We start from the raw sequence: 23,518 nt of genomic DNA, 5'->3' as shown, positions 1-23,518 counted from the left end.
TTAGTAGAGATGAGGTTTCACTATGTTGGCCTGGCTGGTCTCGAACTCCTGACCTCAAGTGATCTGCTCACCTCGGCCTCCCAAAGTGCTGAGATTACAGGCGTCAGCCACCATGCCCAGCCCCAATTGAGAACATTAATACTTTCTGTTTGTCCTTACACAAAACCTAGTTGGCTGATACCAAGAAGAAAGTAGATGATGACCTGGGAACAATTGAAAGTCTGGAAGAAGCCAAGAAGAAGCTTCTGAAGGACGTGGAGGCCCTGAGCCAACGCCTGGAGGAGAAGGCACTGGCGTATGACAAACTGGAGAAGACCAAGAACCGCCTGCAGCAGGAGCTGGACGACCTCACGGTGGACCTGGACCATCAGCGCCAGGTCGCCTCCAACTTGGAGAAGAAGCAGAAGAAGTTTGACCAGGTGGGTCGGCCACGCGTCGTTTCCTCCTGGCAGGGCTCTTGCTTTTGTTCCTATGGTTTAAAATAATCTTATTTAAAGGCAATTAAATGGGATACATATTTATATCAAAATTGGAAAAAGGGGGAAGCAAAAAAAAAAAAAAAAAAAGGAAATACAAGAACACCATAATCTAATGGCAGCACTCTGGCGACACATCAGCCACGCAGTGGAAGAGACAAGCTGATGCCGCTGTTTCGGCTTTTCACGTTCCCCCATCCCCTTGTGCACAGCTGTTAGCAGAAGAGAAGAGCATCTCTGCCCGCTATGCCGAAGAGCGGGACCGGGCCGAAGCCGAGGCCAGAGAGAAAGAAACCAAAGCCCTGTCACTGGCCCGGGCCCTTGAGGAAGCCCTGGAGGCCAAGGAGGAGTTTGAGAGGCAGAACAAGCAGCTCCGAGCAGACATGGAAGACCTCATGAGCTCCAAAGACGACGTGGGGAAGAACGTAAGTCGCTGGTGGGGTCCACACTCCGCATGGGAGAGCATCCCAGGGGCCTGGGCCTTCACACGGGAGCAGGCGGCTCCTTGGGGTGCCTGAAGGACCTGGGAACGTACAGCCCAGCCACGAAGCCGTCTAGGAGTGCTTTGGCCTGTGCGTGAGGAGGGGGTTCAGGTCTTCTGGGACCGTTGTCAGGTTTTCTGCCATCTCCCCCCAGCTCTGGCTGGAGGTGAACGTGTTTCTTCTTCCTTTCACTGCCCTCCCTGCCCCAGCCTACACCCTGGCAGGGGGGACTTTCAACAAAAGGTTTCGTGGTTCTGCCGTCACAGGTAGTTGCCAAACATGCGGTGAGTGGGGACCTGGAGAGGAGGAGGAGCGGGGAATGGCAGCTCCCTCTGACCCGGTTCTTCCCAGGGAGGCCCCACTGTTTTCTTGGAGAGCTTCAGTAGCTTTGGGGGCTTCTCCACAGCTTAGAAGCTTCTGTGGCACAGTTTCTCTTTCCATTGCATACGTCTTCCGCAGGAGCTGCCATGCCACTCACTGACCCTATGTCTCTCCCTTAGCGTATGGCGTGTTGAAGATAGCAAAACAAAGCCAGGCCTGGTGTCAAAGGCAAGGTTCCCTGGCTCCTCCACAGGCTTCCATTCTGACCACGGGAAGCCACTTAAGCTTTTGAAGCCTAAGTTTCTTTATCTGCCAGAGGGACATTATACTTGCCCAATTTCATGAAGTTACTGCATCTGCTTTGAAAAGCACAAAGTCCTCTAAAAAGGTAGGGTCTCATTTTCATGGGCTATGGGCCATCTGGCCACATCATACCTCAGCGAAGGTGGCCCCACCTTCCTGCTGGGTCTCCTACAACTTGGCACCCAGGGACTAGCCCCATGGACAAGAAGAGGCCACTGAAAGTAGAAGTGGCCATGGTTACACAGTGAAATGTGGAGAGAGAACGCTACAGTTGACTTCATGTTCGTTTTCTGTAGCATCAACACTCACACGTTTATCCCACAAACATGTCTTTTGTGCCTACTGAGCACCAGACACTGTATAGAAATGGGCCTTCCTCCTGTCCTAAGATTCTCCACGCCTGTCCCTGTGAGAACTGCGGTGGTCCTGGACCCCAGAGGGGGTGCACAGCAGCACCAAGGCCTCCCTCCAAAGGCTGCCGCGATAATCAAAGGGCACAGGAGGTGAAGCTCTCAGCACAGTGCTTGGCGCAGAGAACGAGGGAAATCGTGGTGGGGGGATCTTTGTCCAGAGAAAGACCAAGGCCTCTGTACTGTGCCCTGCTTGTTAGGCCGAAGCCACCCGAATAGTCAGCAGTTTCCACATGTGCTTTTCAATACGAATATCTTTTCTACAGCAAGAAGAGGTGTACTGTCATACTTGCTCCTCACAGACAGCAGGCAAGGGGGTCAGTCAACAGACAGGTTCCCTGACATGGCTGTTTCCTTTGTTCTTTGGCTCACTGAAGAACTCTCAGCTTAGAGGTCATCGGAGGAGGATGACCAGAGAACACGTGTGAATAAAGAAATCTGCACTGTAGTTCTGAGCTGCATACACTGAAATGGAGAATAGCAGCAGCCTTCGGGGGAGAGGGAAGGATGTGTGTGCATGTGGCAGGGGGCCAGCCCAGGGGGACCAAAGTGGCCAGCATGCCACAAGTGGGCCTGTACAACAGGAAGACTGCTGTTCTTCCCACGTGCCTCCGCCCAGGTCAACTCTTTCCTGATGCTTTGGTGGTTTAGGTTCACGAACTTGAAAAATCCAAACGGGCCCTGGAGCAGCAGGTGGAGGAAATGAGGACCCAGCTGGAGGAGCTGGAAGACGAACTCCAGGCCACGGAAGATGCCAAGCTTCGTCTGGAGGTCAACATGCAGGCCATGAAGGCGCAGTTCGAGAGAGACCTGCAAACCAGGGACGAGCAGAATGAAGAGAAGAAGCGGCTGCTGATCAAACAGGTAGGGCAGAAGGCACAGCCTCCACGACAAGGGGTGCAGGCTCTCAAAGCCCAGCTCTGGGTCAGTATCCTGTTCATTCATGTTAGAACACATCTGAGTAAACACAGAGTAACACAGAGAGTAAAATGAATTTATTTGGTCCTTTGAGAATTTTATTATTTAAATTTTATTGTAATTAGTTTAGGTTTTTCTGTTCCTCAGACAGTATCATTGCTGCTTACACTTATCAATTAGAAAGCCCTCAGTGGACTCCCAAAGGAATCTGTGGTTAGGTTCAAGTTCCTTGTCTTAGAATGTGGGTATAGGAAAGAATTGATGCATCCCAGACACAGTGATTTGGCAGATGTCTGCGGTTCAGATCTCAAGTCCTAATAATTAGATCACTCTTCAAAAGGAAAAAGAGCAGATATTTAAATTTGTCATTTTATAAAGTTGTTATCCATGTATAAATTGTATACTTTTCTGAATGTATATTAGACACTTTTCTGCATGTATGTTAAATTTATAGTCTAAAACTTTAAATATGAATTGTGGATATTTTGCCAGTCCCTTCCAGTTCATGGCAATAAGTCTTGGATTTGGCGGGGGTGGGGGTGTGTGTGTTTTGAGACGGAGTCTCGCTCTGTCACCCAGGCTGGAGTGCAGTGGCACGATCTTGGCTCACTGCAACCTCTGCCTCCCAGGTTGAAGTGATTCTTCTGTCTCGGCCTCCCAAGGAGCTGGGACTACAGGCACACGCCATCATGTGCGGCTAATTTTTGTATTGTTAGTAGAGACGGGGTTTCATCGTGTTGGCCAGGCTGGTCTCAAACTCCTGGACTCAGGTGATCTGCCCATCTTGGCCTCCCAAAGTGCTGGGATTACAGGCATGAACCACCATGCCCGGCCAGATGTGGGATATATTTAATTTTGCTTTATTATTTTCACTCCACTAATTATTGGTCATTTATTGCTGGATAACAAATTACCCCAAACTTAACAAATTATTGCAAACTGTGACAACATTTATGTCACAGTTTCTGTGTGTGAGGAATTGGGAAGCGATTGAGTCAGTGGTTCTGGTACAGTCAGGACCTTGGCCCTGGCTGCATCATCTGAAGGCCTGACCGGGGCTGGAGGAGCCGTGCCAAGCTGGCTCACACATGTGGTGTCAGCAGGAGGCCTCGGCAGCTTGCTACATGGGCCTCCTGAGTGTCCTGGAGGAGCTTCACGAGAGAGAGATTCAAAAGAAAGCAAGCAAGGAGGAAGCTTCCAGGCCTTTTATGACCTAATTTCCGAAGTCTCATGTGATCACTTTTTTATTCTGTTTGTCAGAAGCGAGTCACCAAGTCTGGCCCACATTCAAAAGGAGATTATGCTCCAACTCTTTAAGGTGGGGAGTATTAAAGAATTTGTAGACATTTTTTTAAACCACCACACTTTGAAATTCATGTTAAGTGGCTCTACATTAGGTGCCTCCTGCTATCCTGTGCCTTGAGGTACAGCCCCAGGTCTCTGCAGAATACAGCAAGTAGATGACGAGCGCCTCTGCATTATGCGGGAGCAGCTGCCCTGCTCCTCGTCTCCCATGCCAACCCCTGCAGAGGAGCAGCAGCAGCGGCCCTGTTTCTCCCCTTTGGAGAGGACCAGTGGAGCCACCACTTGTCAAGCCTTGGTGCCTCCATACCAGCTCCCACACCACCCATCATCCTCTTAGCAGGAAGCGGAAGCTCTGTGAAGGCAGGGACCTTTCCTTGCTCACCTGAGCCTCCAGTTGCTAGAACACTACCTAGGGCATAGGTATTTATTAAGGTATTTATGTCCTATACCTTAATAAATACATGACAAAGCAGTTATTTGTGGCTAAATAAGTGGACAAAGCAGGACAGGTTGAGGAGGCCAAGTCAAGGCAGTGACACACGGTCCCTGTGGACTCGGGCTGATAAGGTTTGGAGCTCAGCAGCTTCATGTCTGGTCCCCGTCATTGGTGACGGAGGCGTTGGAATTTGGTTTAAGGACTCCAGAGCACCTACTTCTGAGCGTCCCTCAGACAGTGTGAGCGTAGTGCCCCATCCCCACTGCACACTAGGAGGCTCACTGAGCGAAGAGTGCCGCAGAGTGAGTGAGTGGCTGACAGGTGTGTCCCCCTCAGTTTCCTGCCCACATCTTACTCATCCTCACGCTCCCATCTGTCTGCTCCAGAGCTGGCCTTCATTTCGTCCCTCCTCCATTGGACAGCTTTGACTGCTCCCCCCTTCCTGCTTATCAAAGGCAGTTTCTGTGTGGTTCTGGCACCCTTGTAACTTGGCCATGCCCCACGTCCTCGCAGCTCTAGGAAACAGGCGTGCCCGCTTAGTCCTCTGCACCTCTTAGCAACCACCCCATGCCCACTCTGTGCCTACTCCAGCCTTTATTACATGGTTACCGCATTTGTCTCGGGTCTTTCCATCTTGGCTTCATCTACACTCTGAGCTCAGGTCCCTGGCTGCCTTCTCATGCCCTCGCAGCAGTCAGTGGGATGGTTTGTATTAGGTGGTGGTGGTTAAAGACCCCTTTGAACACAATTCAGCTACTGTGGTTTTCTGTTGATAGTAACTGTTTGGTAACAGAGACCTCTACAGAGTAACAGAAGGTCACACTCACCCGAGTCACCAGAGCCCCCACTTGAGAACAGGCTGCCTGCTCTGTGAGCAGAAAGTTGGAGTTAACCCAGCATAACCCAATGCTGTCCATTAGGTGCGGGAGCTCGAGGCGGAGCTGGATGACGAGAGGAAACAGCGGGCGCTTGCTGTGGCTTCAAAGAAAAAGATGGAGATAGACCTGAAGGACCTCGAAGCCCAAATTGAGGCCGCGAACAAAGCTCGGGATGAGGTGATTAAGCAGCTCCGCAAGCTCCAGGTAGGTGCCACCGCCCATGGAGTCTCTGCATGGCATCACGTGGTCCCACTGAGATCCAGCACCACGTGACCTGTGTGGCTTCTACAGAGTCCAGCAGTGAAGCTGGCGGGGACAGCACTGCAGTACCACCCGGGGGCCACAGCACCACTGTCACCCACCCTAGGGGCATAGCACTGTGTCAGCGCAGCCGGGGGCGGGGCAGCAGGCCATGAAGATGCTGCTTGTGTGTCCGCTGTGTCCACGGGAGATACTTGAATGCACTTAGCAACACAGCTGGGGTGGAGGAACCACGCGGGGTTCCTGTGGCCCTGAGAGCCTGTGGCGATGCTTAAAACCCACCCTTCCTCACCTCAAGAGGAGGGTCATGTCGACCCAGGCCCTTAGTGCTGTAGCTTTTGTGATCTTTTCGGTCTGTTTTTTAATCATCACTTTTTCTACCCAGATGATGGGCCAGTTTTTACTACCACAATGACAAGAGGTGATCTCTGCAAGAGTTCACAGTGTGAGCAGGCAGGCAGTGGCCTCACCCATAGTACAGATGGGAGCTACTTCTCAGGGGAGCCGCTCCGTTATGACGAGAACTTTTCCTTTGACCTTGTTGACACCACATCTTGAAAATTTATTTTAACAAAATATAAAGAAGAAATTTTTATGTACAAAGATCTTTAGCTGAAGTGTTATTATTTAGGAGAAATGGAAACCCCCTAAATGTCAATGGACTGCTAACCATCTAAGTGATGGGGTGTGTGGGGAACAATGGCCGGAATTAAATGAATAGAGGAAAATACAGTGTAGGGTGGTTTAGCTTGTAACTCTACACACATGTGTGTATACATTTTCACATACAGACATGCAGGCAGACATACTTACCTAGAAACAAGTTTGGAAAGAAAGTCATCTCTGGATAATAGGTTGGTAGGAACTTGTTTTCATATACTTTTTTTTTTTTTGGAAGCTAAATATAAAGGTTTTTTTTTTTTTTTTTTAAGAGATAGAGTCTCACTCTGCCATCCAGGTGGGAGTACAGTGGTGCAGTCATGGCTCACTGCAGCCTGGGCTCAAGATTTTTATTAGCTAATTACAAAAGTTATTAAGCTAATTAATTACAAAGAATATAAATTATAATACTGTGATTTTATTTAACAGCTTTATTGAAATATAGCTTACATACCATACAATTCACCAATTTAGCATTTTCAATGTTTTTTAGTTTATTCGTAGGCTTATTCAGCCACCACCACTATCAAATTTGGGGCATTTTGGTCCCTCCTAAAAATCCTCTACCCTGGCCAGGCACGGTGGCTCAAGCCTGTAATCCCAGCACTTTGGGAGGCTGAGACGGGCGGATCACGAGGTCAGGAGATCGAGACCATCCTGGCTAACATGGTGAAACCCCGTCTCTACTAAAAAATACAAAAAACTAGCCGGGCGAGGTGGCGGGCGCCTGTAGTCCCAGCTACTCGGGAGGCTGAGGCAGGAGAATGGCGTAAACCCGGGAGGCAGAGCTTGCAGTGAGCTGAGATCCGGCCACTGCACTCCAGCCTGGGCGACAGAGCGAGACTCCGTCTCAAAAAAAAAAAAAAAATCCTCTACCCATTAGCTGTCATTCCCCATTCCCTGTATCCCTGCTGCATTCTGCATTAATCAACTACTAATCTTTCAGTCTCTATAGATTTGCCTTTGTTTCATATTTCATATCAGTGGAATCATACAATATGTGGCTTTTTGTGACTGGTTTTCCACTTAGCATAATGTTTTCAAAGTTCATCCATGTAGCAGCATGAATAAGTACCGCACTCCTTTTTATTACTGAGACTCTACTGTGTGGATACATCTACCACATTTTATTCATCTATCCCTGAGTTGGACATTTGGGTGTTTCCAGTTTTTGACTTATGAATAATGCCTCTATGAACATTCATATGCATTTGTGTGGACATGTGCTTTCAGTTTTCTCAGAAATATACCTAGGAGTGGAACTGATCTGGGGTAAATGCTACCTCTGTGTTTAACTTTGAGGAACTGCCAAACTGTTTCCCACAGTGACTGCAGTTTTACATTCCCACCAGCTATCTGTGAGGGTTCAAATTTCTCCACATCTTGTCAACACTTGTTATTGTCCATCTTTTGATTGTAACCATCTTAGTGGGTGTGAAGTGACATTTCATTGTGGCTTTTATTTTTATTTCTCTAATGACTACTAATGAGATTGAACAGCTGAGCTGTCTTTTAATTACTGAGTTGAAACAATTCTGTATTCTGGATATAAATTCTTTATGAGATAAATGATTTCCACACCTACCTTAGCTTACTAATTTCTGCCACCCAAAAAAAAAAAAAAAAGCCAGCTTGGGTTTTGATAGTTTATTGTGTTGATGTGTAGATCAATTTGGAGAGTATTGCTATTTTAACAATATTAAGTCGTCTGGTCTATGAACATGGATAATCTTTCCTTTTATTTAGATCTTTTTTATTTTTTTCAGTAATATTTTGTAGTTCTTGGTATACAAGTCTTTCACTTCTTTTGTTTATATCTAAGTTTGTATTCTTTTGATTCTATTATAAATGTAATTGCTTTCTTTTGAATGTTTATAGTTGGTGTATAGAAATATAATTGATGTTTGTATGTTGATCTTGTATTCTGCAATCTTGCTAAACTCATCTATTAGTTCTTGTGGGCTTTTTCTTTTATTGTCCATATTACCAGCAGTTCTAATTCTTTTTGTGTCTTTCTTAAGCCTGTCTATATATAAGATCAGATCATCAGCAAATTGAACTAGTTTTACTTCTTCCTTTCCAATCTAGATATCTTTTATTTCTTTGTCTTGCCTAATTAATTACCCTGGCTGGAATCTTTGTTGCAGTGTTAAATAGAAGTGGCAGGATCAGACTTCCTTGTCTTGTTTCTCATCTTTTAGAGGGAAACCAGTCATTGATCCTTAAGTATGATATTGGCTGTCAGTTTTTCATTGATGCCTTTAATCAGAATTGAAGAAATTTCCTTCTGTTCATAGCTTGAGTATTTTTATATTGAAAGGGTATTAGATTTTGTCAAGTGCTTCTTCAGCATTTATTGTGATGATTATATGGTTATATTCATTTTTGGTTGTCAAACCAACCTTGCATTCCTCAGATAGATCCCACTTGGTCATGGTATATAATCCTTTTCACATGTTGCCAGACTCAGTTTGCTACTATTTTGTTGAAGATTTTTGCATTTGTATTCATAACGGATTTCATTTTGATCTGTAGTTTTCTTATGATATCCTTGTCATTTCCATATACTTTTATATTTACAATGAAAGTATATTACTTTTATAATCTAGAAAAAAAAAATATCATGTTTACAAGCTCAGAATGGGGCCAGGCACAGTGACTCACACCTGTAATCAGGAGGAATGCTTGAGGCCTTGAGTTTGACACCAGCCTGGACAACATAACCAGGGGTCATCTCTAAAAAAAATTTAACTAAAACTAAGAATGTAAACCACCCCAAAACCTTCTTATTAATAGGCTCAGATGAAGGATTACCAACGTGAATTAGAAGAAGCTCGTGCATCCAGAGATGAGATTTTTGCTCAATCCAAAGAGAGTGAAAAGAAATTGAAGAGTCTGGAAGCAGAGATCCTTCAATTGCAGGAGGTTGGTTTGTTATTTATTCATCCATTTGTTCAACAAATATATTTGCCCTTGAAATTACTCCAAGATCAAAAAAAAATTTAATATGTTTGTAGCCCACTGTAATGTCAGTATACATTTTTATTTTTGTTTGTTTAAGTATCCATTTTTAATATGGTCCTCAACCTTCTTGTTACTTCAGTTTGGAAACAGAAAATGATCACTTTGACACTGCTCATATGTATTCCTCCACCTGGCTAAAGGCAAAGGAGCTGATGAGCAGCTTTTCAAGCCACCTCTTGGCCTGTTCCCCTGTGCAGGAAAGGGAAGTGATACTTTAGTGTTGATACGCAGCAAGTACTATGTAACTCCAACCTTGGTGATGCAAAATTGCCTTGTTTTTACACAGAAGCACTATTCATGTGATAACTTAAAAGGAGAGAAGTTTGTTTCATTGAATTCCTATTATTCCTTCATTTATCTTTTTTGTAGGTTCTCATGAGGCAGAGACTGATAAAGTGTTGCATATAGGAATTGTAACAGTGCAAGGCACACTTAAATACACACATTACCGTATAAATGAGGGATAATCAAAATTTCTTCAAACCTGAAAAGATAAATATTATCAGTTAATATGAAAAAACTCCCAATACAAATACCTACAAATATTGGATAAAATATTAGCAAAGGCAGAGTTGAGCTTGCAAGAAAGGAGGATGGCTCTCTCGGTGTCAGGAATGAACAAGGAACTGAAAACCAGATGAGTAAAAACCAAGCAGACCCTGAGAAGAGGACCTGAGAGCCAGCTTCCGGAGGTTTCCATCCCGCTGTCCTCTATCTCACCGTTTTTTGCTCCTTGTTTTTTTTTTTTTGACTTCTTGAGTTGGACACTTAGCTCATGAGCTTTCAAGCTTCTTGTCTAATATGTTTATAAAAGACTGTAAATTCCCCTCTAAGATCTGTTTTCATCATGTCCCACAGATTTTGATGTGGAGTAATTTCATTGTCATGTAATTTTAAATTTTTCTAATTTCTATTATGGTTTCTTCTTCATCCCGTGAAGAATCTAAGCTTGCGGTTTAAATTTCCAAATGTCTGGCATTTGCTTGTTTTTTAAGTTGCTTTCTAGTTTTATCACATTGTGGTCAGAGAATGTTGAGAAGGGCTCTGGGACCTAGAACATGTTAGTTTTCGTAAGTGTTCCGTGTGTAGTTACAAACGATGCATGTTCATCAGTGAAGTAGATGTGTAAGCTCTATGTATCCATCATGGAGCTGATTGGTGAGATCCCCACATGCACATTTCCCCAAAGGCGATGTGGCTCTTGGAGCCTGCCTCCTAGAGAGCGCTCCTGGGCCATTACTCAGATGTCCAAGCGGCATTCTCTGTACCATACTGTTTTTTCTGAAAGCGTTTCTTTCAGACTCTCAGGCAAGGCCTGAATCACACTGCATTAAGGAGAAGAGACTGAGCTGGAAAGCTGGCCCTGCCCTTCCCCCTATTTCTGACACTTTTCCTTCAAACACCTCTGTTACTCTGGCTTAGAGGCCCCAGGGTCCCTTCCTTTCTCCCCTGGGTCCCTCAGTCTGCCCAGAGCTCCCCCACCACCCCCCCAGCCAGTGGACAATGAGTGTTTCATAGGCCCAACAGGACAAAACACCAGAGGCCAGATGGCAGAGCTGTCTGGAGTCAGTGGCCCTGGGATCAGGCCTGGAACATTCTGTCTGCTGCCTCTCTTTCCTTCCTGACTCCCACCGTGCCCTGTGTGCCAGGATGTGCTAGAACCCGGGCCTGTCAGAGGCCTTGGGCCCACACTCATGTAAGGCAGGTGCATGTGCCGGAGCAGACAGAGGCGCTGCCGTGCAGCCCTGCTCCTAAGACACCTTCAAGGTGTGCTCTTGCCAACTGCGGCATCTTTTGGAAGGGGCAGCTGGTGGGAAGAGCCCTGGACGGGGAGTCGGAACCCTGACTTTTTGCTGCTGACTAACCTCGGGACTTTGGGCCAGTATCTTCATCCAGGTGGGCCTCAGCTCCCTTATTTATAAGATAAATGCACCCTTGACTCCTTTCTATGGCAAATCATCTTTCCAAAGAAGTTTGTGGAAAAGCAGCCATCAGGCAGTTCCTTCCGTGGGCTGGCAGGCACAGGGCTGTCCCCATTGTCCTGCCCAGTCCTCTGAGAGCCCCCCGGGGAGCCACAGTCCCCTTCAAGAAAGAGGCCTTGCCCACCTCAGGCCCAGCTCTGCAAACACTTGAGCCCCTGCGGAGGCGCCCCCCTGCCTCCTCCCCATGGGAGCGTTGGTCCTTGTTGTTGCACAGCTGCCTGGATCCGCACTGGTCTGTGCAGCCAGCGTCCTTGATCTCACACTGTTTATGTGAAAGACACTTCAGGATCATCAGTTGGTACAGCTCAGGTTTCTTAGGGTTCAGGGTTTGTATAAAGTTCGTGCTCAGTTTCTATTAAGAGGCACCAGTTTTCCAAGAAGGGCAGGAACATAGGCACCTCTTACGCCGGAGGTGACAGCAAAGCCCTTACGGCAATGAAGACTTCCCTCTGGACGTTTTTGTGTAAGATGCTGACACCACACACCACCTGGCTGGTCTGCACCGAGCAGATTTTCGCCAGTTTATTTCTCAAATCTAAATGACAGTTTGAGGTGCAGGTTAACAGTGACAGGAACAAGGTCGCTGTAGCTTCAGGCACTGTCAGATTCCACAGGTGAGGAAACTGTTCACAGCCAGAGCTTAACGCAGTCTCCACTGCCCACTGCTTAGGAACTTGCCTCGTCTGAGCGAGCCCGCCGACACGCCGAGCAGGAGCGAGACGAACTGGCGGACGAGATCGCCAACAGCACCTCTGGCAAGTGAGTCTCCCGCGGCGGGGGCGGGTTCTTCGCCCTCAGGCACACACACTGCTGAGAAGGCTGGAGGTGTCCACGCACCCGGTATCAGCAGGTGGTTTGCTCCTCTCTAGCTGGGCCTGGGCTGCCTCAGCCATCATACCCCGGCGCCAGTCCTGCTGAGCCCCGCACACCGCAAGCGGGAGCCGTGGTGCGCACTAACGGGCACTGCGGGCCTCCACTTTCCAGTCCATTAGCTTTGGCGAGCAGGTTCCTCAGATATGACCTTTCACTGAATTCATTTTTCGTTAAAAGTCATTATCTTTTTTTTCCAATTCAGTCGATTTCTCCACTTAATTACTGAACCAGAGGTTCATCACGTGCCTTTGTGAGCATGCCATCATGAGTAGAATTTGATTCTCAGAGATTGGAAACCACTGAAGAGTTTCAGCAGGGGGAGGCTGGGGTTGTGCTTGCGTTTTGTAAGTGACTCTGGCTGCTGTCTGTGGAGAACAGCTGGAGAGAGGCAGGCAGGGCAGCGGGAGGCCACCCCAGCGGTCCAGGTGAGAGATGACAGGCCTGCATCTGGGTGGTGGCAGTGGGGGAGGGTGTTTGGAAGTGTCATCAGTGGGACCTACTGATGGATTCGGGGCTGGCTGCTCAGGTTTCCAGCAACAGGGTGGGTGGAGGAGCCTTCCCTGAGGCTCCCATGCTGTGCTGAGCTGGGATTGAACTGTCCCCTCCTCCTCTCCCCACCAGGTCCGCGCTGCTGGATGAGAAGCGGCGTCTGGAGGCTCGGATCGCACAGCTGGAGGAGGAGCTGGAAGAGGAGCAGAGCAACATGGAGCTGCTCAACGACCGCTTCCGCAAGACCACTCTACAGGTGGCCCACGCAGGAGCCCGTCACCCGGGGAGGGCTGTGCTACTCCTCAGGCACAAGTGACCATAAACTCCTCTCTCCTCTCTAGGTGGACACGCTGAACGCCGAGCTAGCAGCCGAGCGCAGCGCCGCCCAGAAGAGCGACAACGCGCGCCAGCAACTGGAGCGGCAGAACAAGGAGCTGAAGGCCAAGCTGCAGGAGCTCGAGGGTGCTGTCAAGTCCAAGTTCAAGGCCACCATCTCAGCCCTGGAGGCCAAGATTGGGCAGCTGGAGGAGCAGCTTGAGCAGGAAGCCAAGTAAGAGGTTTTTGCTGTCATAAACCAAAACTTACCAGCCAGGCTTCGTCAGAGACAAAACAGACACGCCCCTTTCGGGAGGGGCTCCCCACTGCGTGGGCGGAGAACACATATAACCAGAGTGGGAGACAGAAGTTGGTGTGAGCTGTGAGAGGAGAGCTGTGAGCGTTCAGAGGCTGGGAGGACAGACGGCCTCTGTGAACAGTCAGGGAAGGCTGGGCTTTAGGACTCAGCTCCAGGGCTCACCACATGTGCACCCCCTGATTTCCTAGGCACCCTGAGTTTGCATCTCCTACCCAGAGTCGATTTCCCAAGCGTGTGGCATCCCATGAAGCGCTAGTTTGCGGCCAGAGAACAAATGCAGTATGACAGAAATCAAAGCCTTTCTTCTCCCATAGGAAAGGATTGCTTAACAGCTTTCATGTTGTATTAAAGCATGAGAAATTGTACAGCACAGCTGCTGGCAGGCAGGCGTTTCCAAAGCTATTAGGTCATAGTCCCCAGAGCCAGGGTAGACCTTCAGATTCACCCTCTTGTTGGGGAGCGTGGAGCCCAGAAATGCAGGGCTCGTGGCCAGAACGCCTGCATCCTCCCCAGTCCCCCGTCCCAGGACTTCCCACTCCACTCTTGGACTCCAGTGGGCTGAATCAAACAGTTAAGGGTTTGTTTCTGGTTGGAACTAACAGAACTCACCCTTTCGGCTGACTCCATCCCTATCCATGTTTGCATATTTGTTAAGGAACGAAATAACTTTTTCTGTCTTCCACGGAGTCCTCCAAATAAGTTACCTCTCCTTCACATGGGACGATGTAGACCTATCTAGAAACATGGATTTGTTTCACTTCTAACCAAAGAGGGAGTGTAGGGGGTTTGTTTTTTGTTTTTGTTTTTTCAATGTGAGCTGCCAAAGCCCTAAGTCATAGGAGGTAATCAGTAAATTCTCAAGTGAAACAATCACTTAATAAATTGGGTTGTTTCTTAGGGGAAAAGTTTAGGTGATTAAGGATGGCATCTTCAAAAGTCTGTGTTCAGTATAACTGACAGGTAGCTTGTATGTAACATTTGCTGTTTAGAAGATCACTGTGTACAGGCCGGGCGCGGTGGCTCACGGCTGTAATCTCAGCACTTTGGGAGGCCAAGGCAGACAGATCACCTGAGGTGAACAGTTCGAGACCAGCCTGGCCAACTTAGTAAAACCCCGTCTCTACTAAAAATACAAAAATTAGCCAGCGTGGCAGCACGCACCTGTAGTCCCAGCTACATGGGAGGCTGAGGCAGGAGAATCGCTCGAACCCGAGAGGCGGAGGTTGCAGTGAGCAGAGATGGTGCCATTGCACTCCAGCCTGGGCGACAGAGCGAGACTCCGTCTCAAAAACACAAAAAGTAAGATAACTGAGTACAGTGATTAATACCTGTGTACAGTAATTAATACCTACACATGCAGGAAAAACGTGCTTTTTCTACCTTTCGCTACTGAGGAATACACTAAAGGCAATTCCTGTTTTGACTAGAAGGAAAAGCTCTCAACACCACATTAGTCACGATATTCTGGGCAGAGAGGTCCATGATGCCTCCACCATGTGTCATCTTCCCAAAGAAAAAGGGCTTTAAAAAATATTTTTTCCCCACACAAAATATCATTTCAAGAATTTCAGAACTACTGTGACCACTTTCACAGGGAACGAGCAGCCGCCAACAAATTAGTCCGTCGCACTGAGAAGAAGCTGAAAGAAATCTTCATGCAGGTGGAGGATGAGCGTCGACACGCGGATCAGTATAAAGAGCAGGTACGTGCAGAAATGCCTCCCTGGGAAGCATGTGAGCAAAGGAACTGGTGGAGAACGCGCTGGTGGCACAACTGACCAATGGAATTCAGGGGCCTCCCGATTCTGATGTTTCGGCTAACACGGGCTGTTCCATGTTCCTGGCGGGCACTCTCAGTACCCGAGACACAGGAGGGAGGGGACAGCAGGTCAGGAAGCAAGTTGCAGTGAGGCCTGGACTGAACTGTAAAGCTCCTGCTTTCTCCACTAGAATGTGTGCTTCGTGAGTACAGGGATTTCTGCCTATTTAGCTCCCTGTTATCTCCCTAATGCCTAGTGTAGTTCCTGGACATTGCTGGCAGTGATGAGGTACTGGCTGGGTGTAGGGTGGACCCAGGAGATAGTGAATAGAAAGTGAAGGGAAGACAGAGGTACTGCACGCTGTGCACCCGAGTGGCTTCGGTGTCTGCATCCAGGCCCCCTTCTCTAAGTGCGCAGGGAATGTTCCACAGGACTTTCAACTGTGGGGCAGGCCTGCCCTGATGGCAGCGTGGGCAGCTGTACCCTCCCTCCCGCTCCCTGCCCTCTGCCTGGTGAGACTTCACACTGCAGACACTGGCCAGAAAGGTGGATGGATCTGAGGATTTCACTGCCTTTGGCCCGAACCCTCCCCAACTTCATTCACTCGGTCAAGCAACCTGGCCTTCCCTTCCCACCCCCACCCTTGGGGCCTAGCAACATGGAGAACAGTTGAGGGCAGTGTGCGCTGGGCCCCCAAGGCGCTGGCCAGCCCCTGTGTGGCTCAGGAATGAAGGGTCCGAAAGGGAGGCTCTTAGTTCTGTGGCAGGTCATCCCAGGGTGCTTTTCTGCTTGAATCCGAGTATGATATCTGAGATGCCCATCCTTGAAAGAGGTGTAGAGATGCACTGTACAACCTCCCGGGCTTGGGGATTGTACCACATTGCTGGTTCTTCCGCATTTTGCAAGAATAGCAGTTCCCTTTCTAGGTCACGTGTGTGAAGATAGTAAACTTATTTTTCTGCAGAAAACTCACCGGTAAAAAACATCTTGAGTATTTTTTCGTTTTTTTGGCCTAGTGTGCTTTGTAGATGCTGGCTTTGCTGAGAGCGGCAGGCCAGTTACAGAGCCTCCGACCAGCCCCCAGGCATGTGTGTACATCCGTGTACACGTGTGCTCACAAGAGTAACAGGCAGAGCCCCGCACTGCCACGCTCGGGGTGCAGAGAGGCCGACACTGGGCTCACCAGTTTGGTTTGTTTTGGTTCATGTGCCCTCCCCAAGATGGAGAAGGCCAACGCTCGGATGAAGCAGCTTAAACGCCAGCTGGAGGAAGCAGAAGAAGAAGCTACGCGTGCCAACGCATCTCGGCGTAAACTCCAGCGGGAACTGGATGATGCCACCGAGGCCAACGAGGGCCTGAGCCGCGAGGTCAGCACCCTGAAGAACCGGCTGAGGTGAGCAGGCATGTGGCCCCGAGCTGACAGGCAGCTGCTTTGTGGGTTAGCTTAGGCTCGGGGCGTAGCTGGTTGGAGGAAGTTCACTTAGATCCATGCCCGGTGATCCATTCTTTCTCCTGAACCACTTCATTTAAGATTTCTGACCTTGATAGTCATCCTCGGGGAGAATAAAAGAGGAGCAAGCCCACTCATTGCCAGTCACTAGAGGACCACACTCATCCACCACACCAGGCTGGAGCTGCGTCAGGCGTCCATCCCCGTCCAGACATCCAGTAGCGAGGCGAGCTCCCAGCCTCTGTTAAAAAGCAGGGCAGGGGGCAGGAGCTCCTCCCGGGACCTGGTGCCATCAGCCCTCCTCATTACGGTCCTCCTCACTACACTGGATCTGCTGTGTACCAGGGCGAGGGCGGAGCGTGGGAGAGCTACAGCTGAGGTCCCTGCCCCGCAAGACCAGCTCAGCCGAGGTTACAGCACGTCTGGCCGACGGGCAGATTTGGTGCATAACCCGCTTTTGTACAGCCATCAAGCTAAGAATGGTGTCTACATTTTTAAATGGTTCTAAAAACACAAAAACAAAGAATATTCAACAGAGTCCCTAGGTGGCCCACAAATCCTCAATAAAATATTTGCTATCTGGCTGATTCCCTGGTTAGCAGGTAGAGCTTGGCCTTAATCCGTCTTCCTTACCATTTCCATCACAGACAGTCCTAGGCTGAACCAAGTCCTCCCCAGTTCTCCGAGGGCCCTGCTTTGGCCGCTCTGCAGGCAGGGTCGTGGGAGAGGCAGAAAGGCACACAGTCTTTTCCCATCGGACCGCCGCCCCCACAAGGTCGTGTGTCCGAGGAAGGGGTGCAGGGGGAAGGTTCTGCTGCGCTGAGTGGTTGGACGTACTGACAGCCACGTGCTCCTGTCTGTTGACCCACACACATCCGCTTCCTGTTCTCTCCAGGCGGGGCGGCCCCATCAGCTTCTCCTCCAGCCGATCTGGCCGGCGCCAGCTGCACATTGAAGGAGCTTCCCTGGAGCTCTCCGACGACGACACGGAAAGTAAGACCAGTGATGTCAATGAGACGCAGCCACCCCAGTCAGAGTAAAGTCGCAGGAAGCCAGAGGAGGCGATACAGTGGGACACTTAGGAACGCACCGGTGCCAGCCTGCCTTGGGGCCTCCTGGAGATTTAGGAAATTGGCAAGCTACGGGATTCCTTCCTGAAAGATCAACTGTGTCTTAAGGCTCTCCAGCCTACGCATACTGTATCCCGCTTCAGACTTAGGTACAATTGCTCCCCTTTTTATATATAGACACACACAGGACACACATATTAAACAGATTGTTTCATCGTTGCATCTATTTTCCATATAGTTATCAAGAGACCATTTTATAAAACACGGTAAGAACCCTTTTTAAACAAACTCCAGGCCCTTGGCTGCGGGTCGCTGGGTTATTGGGGCAGCGCCGTGGGCGTCGCTCAGTCGCTCTGCATGCTCCCTGTCGTACAGGCAGGTCACCTAGTTCTGTGTTCACGTGGCCCCCGACTCCTCAGCCACATCAAGTCTCCTAGACCATTGTGGACTCTAAACTGCACTTGTCTCTCTCATTTCTCTCAAATAATGATCAACACTATTTCAGTAAGCAAACTGTGAAAGGGGCTTTGGAAAGAGTAGGAGGGGTGGGCTGGATTGGAAGCAACACCCATTTGGGGTTACCATGCCCATCCCCCAAGGGGGGCCCTGCCCCTCGAGTCGATGGTGTCCCGCATCTCCTCATGTGAACTGTCCTTGGCCAGGGCTGGTCTGTGCATAGAAGGGATAGTGGCCACACTGCAGCTGTGGCCCCAGGTGGCAGCCATGGATCACGTAGACTTCCAGATGGTCTCCCGAACCGCCTGGCTCAGCCGGTGCCCTCCTCACGTCAGGAGCAAGCAGCCGCGGACCCCTAGGCCGAGCTGGTGGAAGGCCCTCCCTCGCCAGCCAGGCCCTCACGCTGACCTTGCAAATTCAGCCGCTGCTTTGAGCCCAAAATGGGAATATTGGTTTTGTGTCCGAGGCTTGTTCCAAGTTTGTCAATGAGGTTTATGGAACCTCCAGAACATATGCCATCTTCCTGAATGTTGACATGCCAGTGGGTGTGACTCCTTCATTCTTCCTTCTCCCTTCCCTTTGGACAGTGTTACAGTGAACACTTAGCATCCTGTTTTTGGTTGATAGTTAAGCAAACTGACATTACGGAAAGTGCCTTAGACACTACAGTACTAAGACAATGTTGAATATATCATTCGCCTCTATAACAATTTCATGTATTCAGTTTTGACTGTGCTTCATATCATGTACCTCTCTAGTCAAAGTGGTATTACAAACATTCAGTGACAATGAATCAGTGTTAATTCTAAATCCTTGATCCTCTGCAATGTGCTTGAAAACACAAACCTTTTGGGTTAAAAGCTTTAACATCTGTTAGGAAGAATTTGTCCTGTGGGTTTGGAATCTTGGATTTCCCCCTTTATGAATTGTACTGGCTGTTGACCACCAGACACCTGACCGCAAATATCTTTTCTTGTATTCCCATATTTCTAGACAATGATTTTTGTAAGACAATAAATTTATTCATTATAGATATTTGCGCCTGCTCTGTTTACTTGGAGAAAAAAGCACCCGTGGAGAATAAAGAGACCTCAATAAACAAGAATAATCATGTGAACATGGAATCTGTTTTCTCACCTTCTGTTCTCGATTTCCCATCTGTGATGTGACTGGAGGGTGGGCGCCACACAGACTTCAAATGACGGCGCCAGGCCCTTTCGCCGAGGGCGCTGTCTCCCAGGTCAGACGACAGAGTAATTCTCAGGCCAGTCCTGGCTCCAACTCTTGTTCCTGCCAGTGTCTCGCGGGGTGCAGATGCACTAGAAAGGAAAAGACCACCCAAAGGCAGGGGCTGGCCTAGCTGTCAAGGGAGTGAGGTAGGAGGGTTCTGGTCACCAACCAATGAAGCTCACTGCTGGGTTAGGACATTTTCAGAGGTCCAAGACATTTCAGGCTGCATTTTCAGGCAGACACGTATTGAGGATGCTTTTGAAGGCTTCAGTGATGGGGCCACAGCCTCTCCCGTGCAGGCCAACTAGGATGAGAGAGATCCTAGGGCAGTACAGAATCACACAGAGAATGCCCATTTCTTATTCCATGACATTCTTGGGTTAGGCTGGTTCCGGGGGTAAGGGGTCTGTGACTAGGCTTCTTGGCAGCAGTGGAAAAGTGTGAAATGGGCAGAAGTGCCCTCTTCCTCCTGTGCCACCACCATGGAGAGGAAAGGTGAGTCACAGGTGTGGTGCTTCACCCCCACATCCAGTATTTTATCCAAGAGTGTATGGAATTCAGAGGCTTGTTTTTCTCAAAAAGAACTCTGGGCTGGGCGCGGTGCTCAAGCCTATAATCCCAGCACTTTGGGAGGCCAATGGATCATTTGAGGTCAGAAGTTCAAATCGAGCCTGGCCAACGTGGTAAAACCCCATCTCTACAAAAAACACAAAAATTCGCCAGGTGTGGTGGTGTGCACCTGTAGTCCCAGCAACTTGGGGGGCTGAGGCATGAAAATCACTTGAACCTGGGAGGCGGAGGCTACAGTGAGCTGAGAGCACGCCACTGCACTCCAGCCTGGGCGACGGAGGGAGACGCCGTCAAAAAAAAAAAAAATCTTCCCTACTGGCTGGTCTAACTGGTGTTCACATCACAGTTTCCCAACTACTCAGCGTGCCAGGACAAACCACCTGTGTGGACCAATTCCAGGCCCTGGTGCTGCGAAGATACTATTTAATAACTAGAAGGGACCTTTCTTGACTGACCACACTCCAGGCCTAAGGAAAGGTAGTTTCTACAACCTTTGTCGGGCATTCAGAGCACAGGGAAGGCAGCTGACGGCAGCTGGGCGCTGCGTGGATCAGAAGGTCAAGCTGGTCAGCTTCTGCGCAGCAGCAGCGTGGTTCCCGGGGAGACAACTCGCAAGACGGGAAAGGCTTACTCTTTCGTTGGGCCTGAGTTTAGATGACAGGAGGCAGTTCTGGGGCTTCATTTAGGGCTTTAAATGCTCTGTCCTTGCCATACCGTAGATGCCGTTTTTTGTTTGTTTTTTCTTTAATGCAGCTATTCCAGGGGACTATTTTAAACTGCTTTGGAGGGATAACAACCTTCCCCCCCCCCCCGAGACAGAGTCTTGCTCTGTCTCCCAGGCTGGAGCACAGTGGCACGATCTCAGCTCACTTCAACCTCCACCTCGGGGTTCAAGTCATTCTCTGCCTCAGCCTCCCGAGTAGCTGGGATTACAGGTGCCCACCACTGGGCCTGGCTAATTTTTTTCTTTTTTTGGGGTTTTTTTTTTTTTTTTTTTTTTTCTGTAGAAACGGGATTTCACCACGTTGGACAGGCTGGTTTTGAACTCCTGGCCTCAAGTGATCTGCCCACCTTGGCCTCCCTCCCAAAGTGCTGGGATTACAGGTGTGAGCCACCATACCCAGCCGATAACACCTATTTCCAGCCTGGTGGCTTGAGGGGACACTTCCAATTCCTGATGGCATCAGCCTATAGATTTGTCACATCTTTGTGTCACCAATTTTTCCTGTCCCAGGAAACCTCGGCTAAGATGAATTGTGGGCTGTAAGGCCAAGCTGTTCTCCTAGCCAGCCCTTCCTACGGCTCTGGGTATGACTGACCCATGGCCCTTTTCCCGGAGGCTGGTGCTGCTGAGAGACCAGGTCAAGACTGGAGAAGACCTCACTGTTGTGAAACCACACCTTCCTGCTCTTCTTTCATCCCCCCAAAAAAGAAAAAAGCCAGAACAGGCTCCAGGCCGGAATGGTCAGGAAGTGGCGATGACTCCTCTCCCTCGAGTTCCAGGCAGGTCGCCCCTTACGAGGCCCCACCCACACAGGCTTCCCAGTCTCTGGGAGGAAGGCAGGAAAGCACCCTCCCTTTCCAGCTTTGGCGGACAACCCCGCACCAAGAGCTTTCCCAGAGTTTGAGTGTTTGCCAAAATGCCGTCCTGAGCCAGCTGTCAGGGCCAGACAGAGAAGCCCACTTCCTTCTGTAGGCACCTGCCATTTGGGAATCAAGCAGACTGCGAAGCACCCATTCTTGTTGGGAAACTTCTATGAAGCTACTGAAAGGGTGTAAGTCCATCATACAGCTTTTCAGAGACATTCACTGTAGCTACAGAGCCTGTAAACTGGGCAGAAAGCGTGGCCTCAGCCTCAGTCCCTGCTGAGACGAGGCAGCCCAGTAACTGGCTCCATTCCGGCTAACTGGATGCCACAAAGCCCTATTTAAGAGGCAACGTGACATAATCGATAAACTGGGTCTCACAGATCCCCATGCAGAGCGCTGCCTCTCCCAAGTATGTGCCATACTGCACTGGTGCCAAGGCACCCCGGCTTCACGTGGGCCACATCTCCCGTGTCTCACAATCACTGTCAGGAGGCAGCAGCTGTGATGGTGTCATTGCCCGACTCCTGGCGAGATCAATAAAGCCCAGCAGCAAAATTTGCAAAACGGGAAATACAAAATTAGGCGGGCGTGGTGGCGCATGCCTGTAATCCCAGCTACTTGGGAGACTGAGGCAGGAGAATTGCTTGAATCCGGGAGGTGGAGGTTGCAGTGAGCCAAGATCACGCCACTGCACTCCAGCCTGGGCAACAAGAGTGAAAATCCGTCTCCAGAGGAAAAAAAAAAACTTGCAGAATGAGCATCAGCAGCTTAGAAGGAAATTCTGGAGCCGCACTGGAATCTGCTTTTCAGGAATGCTGTATCACCAACACACACCATGAGACAGGGCACAACACTGTTACAGTCGGGGAGGGGGCAGAGCTGGCTACAGGGCACTCCCTAAAGCTGTGGCTCCACGCAGGGTGCCTCCCCTCTCCCAGAAGTGCCAGCTTCCACGTTGGCTCTCAGGAGACCCGCACTAGTGGCGTCTCTGGGGCAGCTGCCAAGAGAGGCAGAGTCAGCACGCGCAGCGGGCACAGGAGGAAGGCTACGTGAACTGACTCCTCCTGCTGCAAAGGCTGTGCCAGCCCCTCCACCCATCACTTCCAAGCCTTCAAAACCTGCTCCTCTCCCGGGGCATGGCACAGAGAGTGGGAGTCAAGGCCACTGAGGCCTCGTTTGGAAAGGTACCGCAGCAAAAGACTGGGCTCGTGCCCAAGGCTGGCCTCACGATGAATTAGCAGTGCAAGCTCAGGCACCTCAAACCCAGGCCCATTGTCCTTTCTGCCACCTGAGGTCAGTGCACTGTGTCCTGTCCTCAGGTCACCTCTGTACAGTTCTTGCGGGCCTCACTGTGACTCAACGTCCCAGCTTTGGCTCCTGGGTCTCAGCTGCATCGGTCAGGGGTCATTTCCGGCCACTCTGGGCTGGAGGGAGTGGAGTGCTGGCTACGACTCTCTTCTAAGACGACATTTGGGAGTGAGGGATAGGACTGAGCGGCTGAAACGAAAACACCTGGACGCGAGAGGCTGCCCGCCGCAAGGGAGATGAGCCCCACCAGCAGGGAGGAAGGGCACACGACGCAGATCGCTCGCTCCCGAGTTTCATGGAGAGCCACGCGAAACCAGATACCCGGCAGCCCCAGGAAGAAAACCCACCCAGGGGCACTCTTTAGCTAGACAGGCAAACAGTACAGAGCGGCATTCACGCCAGGTGGCAGCTGCTCTCTCTGACCAGGTCCGCAGTAGCACCTGACACCCCACAGTCCAAACAGAAGGCGGGAGATGAGGTCCAGGGAGTCGGCTGGTTTCCTCACGAGGGGGTCATTTGCCAAGAGCTGCTACAGCCACAAAAAAAAGGTCACTAAGGCCGGCCACGGTGGCTCACACCTGTAATCCCAGAACTTTGGGAGGCTGAGGTGGGTGGACTACCTGAGGTCAAGA

At 49.7% G+C, this 23,518-nt stretch overlaps 1 protein-coding gene across 19 annotated transcripts in view; it reads left to right on the top strand.

Annotated features, from left to right (window-relative positions):
- Positions 1 to 19,312, top strand: part of MYH10 (myosin heavy chain 10) — a 153,812-nt gene extending 134,500 nt beyond the window's left edge. For all 19 annotated transcript variants that reach the window (XM_077970318.1, XM_077970331.1, XM_077970327.1 and 16 more), the window contains 11 exons: positions 171 to 419; positions 689 to 901; positions 2,644 to 2,856; positions 5,572 to 5,733; positions 9,247 to 9,375; positions 12,127 to 12,215; positions 12,951 to 13,074; positions 13,160 to 13,368; positions 15,047 to 15,155; positions 16,433 to 16,605; positions 17,558 to 19,312. In XM_077970318.1, coding sequence (XP_077826444.1) covers positions 171 to 419; positions 689 to 901; positions 2,644 to 2,856; positions 5,572 to 5,733; positions 9,247 to 9,375; positions 12,127 to 12,215; positions 12,951 to 13,074; positions 13,160 to 13,368; positions 15,047 to 15,155; positions 16,433 to 16,605; positions 17,558 to 17,702 — 1,815 coding nt within the window. In that variant the 3' untranslated portion in view covers positions 17,703 to 19,312. The remainder of the gene's footprint in view (positions 1 to 170; positions 420 to 688; positions 902 to 2,643; positions 2,857 to 5,571; positions 5,734 to 9,246; positions 9,376 to 12,126; positions 12,216 to 12,950; positions 13,075 to 13,159; positions 13,369 to 15,046; positions 15,156 to 16,432; positions 16,606 to 17,557) is intronic.
- The last annotated feature ends 4,206 nt before the right edge of the window (positions 19,313 to 23,518 follow it).

The sequence above is a fragment of the Macaca mulatta genome, chromosome 16 (assembly GCF_049350105.2).
Source record: "Macaca mulatta isolate MMU2019108-1 chromosome 16, T2T-MMU8v2.0, whole genome shotgun sequence".
Classification (NCBI taxonomy): domain Eukaryota; kingdom Metazoa; phylum Chordata; class Mammalia; order Primates; family Cercopithecidae; genus Macaca; species Macaca mulatta.
Note: the sequence above shows the minus strand (reverse complement) of the source record. Positions and strands in the feature narration are given on the sequence as shown.